Raw genomic sequence first — 8848 nt, 5'->3', positions numbered from 1 at the left:
ATAATTCTACAAATAAACTATAATAAAATGAAATTGAATAATGTGGATTAACATGATGGGTCAAGTCGTGTAAAACACGAATATGTTTCTTATGTCACAAAAAGTATCATGCTAATATAATTATAGAAACCCGAACCTCAACTCGTTTCATATTAACAAACAAAGTAGAAAAATCAAATTTACCAATGTTATTTTAATATACAATATAATATATGAACTTTAATTTTATACAACTTATGCATAAAATTTTAATTAGATTTAAGTTTCACAAAATACTAACAACATTATCAACATAGCACCATTTAGTATATACAAATAAATACTTATTCAATAGAAAAATAAATTAATATAGTCATGAGCAAAGCCCTGATTTTTTTGGGTCAAGATTAAATTGCATATTTTAAAAGGGCTAAAATGTAATTTCGTTAATTAAAAGAATAAAATAAAATTTTATGATTATGAGAAGATGAAACTAAATTTTATCATCTATTATTTGTAATTTTATAGATTTCGGGTCTAAAGAAAATTATACCATTTTTGGAGTGGGGACCATGACATTATGGATGTAATTATTTTTTAAAATTTTTATAATTGAATCAAAATCAAATTTTTATCAAAATTATAATAAAATTTTCAGTGTAATTACTTTATATTAAAAATTATATATTAAATTACATATTAAACCGAATTTAATGTATTTATCACTAACAATAAAGCATGATTTGTGATAATAAATTATTTTCAAAATTAGCAAATCTAGGTGATTATTATTATAGGTAGCATAGGTCCTTTCTCTCAATACACGTAGACGTTTTAGTTAAATAATAATTTAATTATGTAAATTACCAACACAGAAAGCATAAAATGATAGTTTCAAAAATCAAAAATCCTCGTGCGGCCACTTTCCACTTCCGCCGTGGCTCGAGACCCTTTTATCCTTTCCACGTCTTAACGTTATTCCAAATCTCATAAACAAATTATTTTCAAAAATAATATATTAATAATTTTATAATACACATTTTTATGGTTTTCAAAAATAAATTCAACAGATTTCAATAAACTGTATAAATGGGTTGCGTTGGTTTTTTTTACAATTACTTATTTAATTTTAACATTTAATTCTTTTATATAGTAAAATCCAACTTCCAAGTCATTTTGTCCTATTACATGTGAGGGTAAGAAAGCTAATGTCATGGACCATTGTGAAGATTTTCATCTACATGATCCAACGGTGATGAACTTAACATTGATCTACTACACTCACACTAACATGTAAAGGCGAACGATGTTATATGAGGAACCTTCTTGGAAGCTAAGTGGAATTTGTTCTCCCCCCATGTCGTCTATATATACACAAACCAACCAAAATTTATTTACAGTTGGAGGGCAAAAAAAAACATACGAACCTCATATGGAGTATTGTGAAGCAGAGCATGGATGTAAGAAGCACTCAAATCACCAGGAAAAGCAAGGTGTTTGCCCTTCTTGTCTTAGAGAAAGATTATCTTGTCTTACTCTTTCATACAAAGAAGCTTCACGGGTTACTTCTTCACTCTATTTTTGTCCTGCTCATTACTCTCTGGCTTCAAACCCTGACTCCCCGGCTCGACATAGTCATTCCCATATGCGGAACAGTTCCGGGGTGATGGGAATCATGGGGATGTCCTCGTCTTTCGGGGTAAAGCTTGGTGCCTCTAATGGTTTGAAGAAGAGTAGATCGATTGCTTTTGTACCAAGAAACTTGGATGATGACGATGAAGAGACCAAAAAAGGGAAAAAGAAAAAAGGGTTTTGGTCCAAGTTAGTACATTTCAAAGGGAAGAAGGACGCTTTCAACAAGTATGAGATTAACGATTGGAAGAGTGAATTAGTTTCCTAGGATTCAATTTCAATAAAATTGTGCATTTCTTTTTCTTTTCCTATGTTACTTGTTCATGCAATGGGAAAGAATATTCTATCTTGAATCCTGTTATTGGCATTTTATAAATGTTGGTTCTTTAATTAAAAAAAAAAAAGAAAAGGCTTATGCATCAACTAAGGTTTTTCAGATGCTAGAATTTATCTTCAAAAGAGAGATGCTTTTTAGATTTTATCACGAAAAGATTATATTATATATCACGTGTAAGAAGCTGAATGCCTAAATGTTCAATTCAAATTACAATTAGCTGGAATCATACAGCCAGGGAATAATTATTTTTCCCATATAGTATTGGTCTGAAATTTCCTGCTGCTGACCCCAAACATCTTTCATACAGGACTGTAAAAATTCAATGAGCTCTGTACATTTCGTATCACAGTTTCCACAGACACATTTTTTTCCGAATGAATTTGATATCATCTTGTAGACTTGGTTTCTGTGTCGTTCTCATTTTCATTCTCGTCACTGTGGTCTACTGACGCTCGTTTCAATCTCTGGAATATCTCGTCAAGGGACTCAGAATCGGATGAGTTGACATGGGAAATGAGTGTGGCTTCCTGATTCTGGTGCACAGGAAGAAACTTTCTGGCCTCAATATTTGCTTTAAAATTTTGAAAACCAGATTTCATTGATCGCCATGTTGAGGCCAGTCCAGCAGATGGCCCACCCTTGAGGTTATCAAGATGCGAATTGCCTACTTCAAGCAATGAGACCTTAGCAGAGGTTATGTTATTCTCCACCGGTTTTGGATTTGATATTTGTCGACTTTGTTCTCTCATGGCAGCATACTTGTTGCTCATGACTTCTCTGCTTGTGCCATATTTACGGGTCTCTTCTTCCGCAGGCCTTGAGGGAGATCCTTTCACACCACCAGTGGCTGAAGTCGTCGCTGCCTTCATTTCAACAGTACGATCCTGAGCATTTCACATCAAGTTAGAAATTGAACATACCATAGGTTTTAGATGAAAAAGAAAAAGGACAACATTTTGCAGACTAGCAGGAAATCATATATAATTCATAACAATGATTAGTTACACGATTGAAAAAGGAAAAAGACTGCTATTTAAGATCGGTTACATACTGTAATATTGTGGCCATACTCAATATCAGCACCATTGAAATTCCTCGCCAATGGAATTACTTGTTCACCAACTTGGCGTCCTTGTTCAAGCCAAGATCGCTCTGTAAAGAGGAAAACTCATTAAATCCTGCTCATACATCTAAAATAATTCTTAGCAAGGAATTTAAACCATGATAAAAGAGTAGACATCTGCAGTAATAGTACTTCTGTCATTGCCAGACTCAGACTAATTATTTATTTTACTATCGTAACCCTATCATGCAAATGTTTAAACTGAGACTAGAAATTACCAAACATGCAGCATACAATTTAGAAGAATTAAGTATCGACACCCTTACCCTTTTGCAGGATAATTAGTCCTGAGGGATCAAATCCATCCATATCATCAGCCTCAGTTTGAAATCTAAGTCTCTTCCAGTTCCCAAAGAAACCAACTACACGATCAAAGAAATTGCTAGCAACTAACAAGGTGTAAACAACCATGATAAGTGGATAGATGTTGTTGAATCCTTCTCCAAAGAAAGGTACAGCATCATCAATGTTCCCCATACGCTGCAATTAGAAGTTCAAAGATTAAATACTATACAGGGAAAGGGAAAAAAATATATAGCACACGTCTAGTTTGATAATAAAGCACCAAGGTTCCAGTTTTTGACCAAAGTAAAAGATAAAAATTAAACATAAAAAAGTGGACCAAATATGACAACAGTGCACTATATTGGTCTTGAAAAATTTGGAAACTGGAGCTCCCCCGTTGCATGGCTAATAGTGAGACACCAAATAAGCAAAATCAAACTAGACATACTTCGCCCTACAATCCAAAAAATGTAACATTTCGAAACAAATGGAGAAGATAATTAAATTGTCAGATTTAATTTTGGCTAATAGTGACAGACTCTGAACCAGCAATCTAAGTACACACACTAACAGTACTATTGCCTCACTCTAAACCAAAAAGGTTGAATATTTAGATACAGGTTAAGAAGAATTGCTGCTTCATTCCAATTACTTCGTCCATAGCATATGATACGTGAAATGCTAATCTTGTAATCAACAGGGTCATGCCATATTTTTCTCGTCTTTCTTGTCAATTTTCTATAAGCACTGGAACTACTGATGTAAATGTTTGACAGCCAAAGAATGCCGGAAGAGAATTACCTTTTCAAATATGGTCTTTTTACCACCAAGGCTAATGAGATTGAGAAAGTTGTACGAAATTGGGGGAGCATATCGAGCAACCATCCTAGTAGAGATATTTGTGAGTAATTTGTCTTTCAAAATTAAAAAATAAAGAAAAAGAAATAAAAAAAGGCCAGAAACAATAGATCTCCAAGGTAAACTTACGAGCATATCATGAGCAAGCTGACTGAGCTAGTCTGTCGTGGTGTTAATGAGTAAAACATCAACATTCCTACCTTGAACAAGGAATAATATGTGCACATGCACATATACATCAAAGGTACAAAAGCAAAGGCCTGGAAGAAAAAGTAATCAGCAGAAAAGAGGGAAAAGAAAAGGGTGGTCTAGACATGTTATATAAGGAAATATCAAGCACAAGGCAAGAAGGCTAAAGACTATAGACAGCCAAATTGAAAATTTCTACACCTAATATATCTAGCTCAATCGAGTAATGAAATCAAGAATACAGAGTCTCTATGAAACTACAAGATTTGAAACTCTTCAAAGGAGAAAATGCAAAATCTTTACCTGGACAAGCACCTCATCCTTCTTTACTGAGTTTATAAGGATAGAGAAAAGAGACAGATCGACTCCTCTAGGTAAAAGGGTAGCCTCAGCTAAAAGAATTGCAGCAGACATGATGCCAAGTATAATAGCCAAGCCCTTCTTTAGTTGTTTCCATAGGATGCATCGCCAAATAAATTCTGCAAAAGAATAATCATTTGCAGTTAAAAACCCATTACATAATACAATTTTTATTCATGGATTCAATAGCATTACATACATCCCTCAAGGACCCAGCCCACATCCAAGAAACATAGCTGCTTTCTTTCAGAAGACAGTCAATAATATTACTTAAAAACCAAGCATAAACATCATTATAAACCAGAAAACTAAGAAGATTATTTAGAATATTCACTTCAAATTATGGCTCCAACAAATCCTTTTCAGAGAAATTGGGCAAAGTAAAAGAACAAAAGCTTTTGGGTCTCACAATCATGAAATGAGGAGTATACTGCTTCTACAGCACAAAATCAATAGAGGTCTACTTACCTATTGTATCTAAGAGTGTTCCTGTCTGCCCAGAGCGACCAGGTCTGAAACTAGATACATATTTCCTGAAATATTATCATACATGAACATTAAAAGTTGAGGAAAAGCAACTAGAATATTGGAAAAATAGAATAGACAGAAAAAAACATGGTTAGAAGAAAACCATCCAGTTGAACTGCGACGTTCATAATTTCTTATTGTATCTTCAAGCTGAAGTGCCTCAGAGACATAGGCCATGTACTCACTGCAAAACTAACGATGGGTCAGATATAAAGAAACAAAAGTTTCAAATACAAAGTCAGATTGAAAGTTTATATGCAACCTATTCAAACCTAGGAATGAAAGAAAAAAGTACTTACTCCCATAGGACATCAACTAAAATTACTACAAAAATAGTGGATTAAAATCACCAGTTTCCAGCACATTTAAAGCAGTTTGAAGATGATATACAACTTGGATTTAAGTGAACAATAAAACAAACTGAAAGTGTAAAATTGGCATCCAGCTTACCTTTTGTACCGATAATATTCTTCTCGAGCTAGTCTAAGATGACGCCTGAGTGTTGCCATTGATTTCTCATCTGAATCGTAGTCCATATCATTTTCTCCCAGCCGACCACCTTGTGGCTTAAAGGATGGGTCTTCCCTAAACTGGAGAATAAATGAAGCACACAAAGTGATGCACTATTCCATAGAAGAGATCCTTGTTCATAGAATATTTTGCAAATAAAAACAAAGAAAATACCATTTGAGCCAACATATTATCAATGACATCCATGTATGGTCTCAAAGGATCACGCTTAGACATCTGGTTGGATGTCGCTTGAGCAACCTGATAAAGCAAAAGAATAGTTAAACAAAACAATCCATTCTAATTAACATAAAAATAATCAAATAATGTTTAGCCACGGAGGAACAACGAGAGAAATAGAAATTGCTAATAGATTGATTGATTGATTGATTGATAATAGCATGTTAAAACTTAAAAGCATTTCAATTGCAAAAATGTAACTATGAGCAAATATGAGTATTCTGCATGCAACTGAGAATGAAAGACAGATCTTGAAACCGTGCATTATTCTACTAGGATACACTTCAATATGCGTATAATCATTTGAAAGGAAGTAGATCAGAAGATGGGAAAGAATTTATAAAATATAATCAGGAAAGAAAAATACCACAATAGCATTTGAAAGTTCCTGATGGGCTTCATCGAGCTTCACAGCCATTTTGGCAACTTTATGAGAGAGAACTTTTTGGCGGATGGTCCAATCTGCATTTCTCCAAAGGCTCTTTGGAATTTCACTCAAGCCAAAGCCAAGAAGAAATGCTCCTGTAACAAGCCCAAATGTATTCGACAAGGCCATAGCTAAACCAAGGATACCACCACTCCTGTCAACAACAAATTACCAAGTAGCAAGATATAAGAGCAATGTGTCTGCTGACATACAAGGAAATTTCTGTTATGTCCATTTTTCTATAATAATTTCTAGAACCCATCAGTTAGAAAGCATAACAGTGAGCCAAAAGATGCCAGATACTTGAGAGAAGATATATGAACTTGAAACAACAATCCAATATAATCCTAATCTTTATGAGACAACCAAGATTATATCAGATAGACTATTAAACCAAAGAAAATCAGTAATTTATAAAAATAAAATAAAATAATAGGAAGAGTTTACCAGTTCCTGTTCATTGTAATGAGGAGAATAAGTCCCACAAGGCCTATAGAACCCACGACCGAATAGAAGACTAAGTTGACATGCACACTAGTCTTCAACCTTTCAGTCACAGTGAAGTCTCCAGCATCTTCAAAACCCTGAATAAGGGGCACTACAGCCCTGCTTAGAGATAACATAATTAATTATATGAGGAAATGCACAACAATCTGGAAAACCAACTACAAATACCATCTCTACTTACAAGAAAATCATCCCACAACAATAACATACCGGACCATCCAACAAAAGGATAAACACACCTTAAGTCATCGACATTTCAAACCCGCCCAAAGAAATGGCAGCAAAATAACAACAGTATGGATACAGACTTTAGCCTTTTAACATTCAAGGGGAGAACAAAAAGGAAATCTAAGAAATATTTCCATCCAAATAAGTAATTTTTTTTCAATTTATAGAAAATTTAATCAAATGTGACACTAAACAAACTAATCTACAAAACAGAAAATTTGCATGTCCACGTGAATTTCAGTATCAAATAGACATCAATTAACGAACTGTAAATAAGCTACAGCGTCGATAAAGAAAAAAAAACCGTACCAGGTGAGGAGAAAGGTACCCCAATAAGACCAACTCCAAAAGAATGAAATTCCTCCGTTTTCATTATAATTTCCCGGCTTCGATATCGTCTGCACAAAATTAACATAAAATTTTCAAATTCGGTCAGCCCTATCTTACAAAAAAAGAAAAGGCCGATGAATTAAATAAACCAAATATTTGAAAAGACTTACCGTCCAAATATCGGCGGGCACAAGAATGATGATGGAGAGAGAACAGAACCAAGCGTATCCGACGGTAAAAAGAACATAACGAGGGACATCAGGGCCAGCGAAGTACCTCAAGGTGAAAACAACCATGCCTAGGGTTAAAGGCAACGAGATCAGGTAAAATACCCACATCTCTCCTTGCCTTTAAAATCGAATTGACGCCGATCGCGGTCAGTGACGATGGTGGTTTGTATTGCGCACGATGAGTCGCTTGCGCTGAGGTTGGGGAAATAGGAGGCTTGTCTGGCGTTTGTATGAAAAAGAGAAATTGGAGAAAAATACCCAATCCAACCCAACCCAACCCAACCCAACCCAACACAGAGCTAAACTTTTTTTTTTTTTTTTCTTTTCAACGAATAACAGAGAGACTAAAACACCCAAAAAAGAAGAGAAAGTATAAAGAAGTAAAGATGGTTTTTCGTTTCTTAAACTGTTTAATTGAAAGTCCATCTCTTTTTAACGCTTAATCAAGTTGATACGTTCGATTTTGAACTTTTCCTTTTCTTTTTTCTTTGAAATTGAGTCCAATTTTACAATCAGTTTATATATAATTAATAAATGAAGTTTTGATTATATAAAATATCAAATAATCAAAATACTTTTAATAATATAATTTTGTAAGTAAGAATAATTAAAATAATATAATTTTGTAAAGTAAGGATATATTTATTGGTGCTTGTCACTAAAGAGTTTAATATTATATGAGATAATCAAACTATGTTCACCTAGCTTTATTCATCCATTTTTTTTATTTTTAATTTTCTATTTTTATGTAATACTATAAAAAATCTATCTAGAAATAAAATATTTACTTTTACATTAGAAAAAAAGGATTATTATCTTATACACGATTAGTGGACTAAAACAACCGGTTTAGGATTATGTCATCTGTTTTTAGACATTACTAATGAAGTTTTTAGACTCCACAAGTAAGGTCAGAGGTAGAAGTGCTCATGGGCTAGGTCGGGCCGAGTTTGAATTGGGCCCATGGAAGATGTTTAAACAATTTTCCAAGCCCAGGCTTAGCCCGGGCCAAAATATGGGCTTACTTTTTTGTTCAAACTTGACCCAATTTAAGAAAGGTAAACTCAAACTCGACTCAACCCACC

The 8848-nt window shown here is 34.0% G+C and overlaps 2 protein-coding genes across 2 annotated transcripts; one reads left to right on the top strand and one right to left on the bottom strand.

The window, feature by feature from the left end:
- The first annotated feature begins 1357 nt into the window (after positions 1 to 1357).
- LOC105804174 (uncharacterized) lies at positions 1358 to 1964 on the top strand. The gene has a single exon (XM_012636666.2). The coding sequence runs from the start codon at positions 1412 to 1414 to the stop codon at positions 1877 to 1879; it is 468 nt and encodes a 155-aa protein (XP_012492120.1). The 5' UTR covers positions 1358 to 1411; the 3' UTR covers positions 1880 to 1964.
- Positions 1965 to 2079: 115 nt separating this feature from the next.
- On the bottom strand, positions 2080 to 8046 carry LOC105804173 (uncharacterized). The gene is made up of 14 exons (XM_012636665.2): positions 7704 to 8046; positions 7513 to 7601; positions 6916 to 7074; positions 6409 to 6622; positions 5976 to 6062; positions 5742 to 5881; positions 5395 to 5475; positions 5232 to 5296; positions 4707 to 4882; positions 4344 to 4474; positions 4158 to 4242; positions 3338 to 3551; positions 3000 to 3100; positions 2080 to 2832 (listed from the first exon to the last, which is right to left on the bottom strand). Exons 1-14 carry the CDS (start codon positions 7869 to 7871, stop codon positions 2335 to 2337), a joined length of 2208 nt encoding a protein of 735 aa, XP_012492119.1. The 5' UTR covers positions 7872 to 8046; the 3' UTR covers positions 2080 to 2334.
- Positions 8047 to 8848: the final 802 nt, after the last annotated feature.

Source organism: Gossypium raimondii, chromosome 11 (genome assembly GCF_025698545.1).
Source record: "Gossypium raimondii isolate GPD5lz chromosome 11, ASM2569854v1, whole genome shotgun sequence".
Lineage (NCBI taxonomy): Eukaryota > Viridiplantae > Streptophyta > Magnoliopsida > Malvales > Malvaceae > Gossypium > Gossypium raimondii.
Note: the sequence above shows the minus strand (reverse complement) of the source record. Positions and strands in the feature narration are given on the sequence as shown.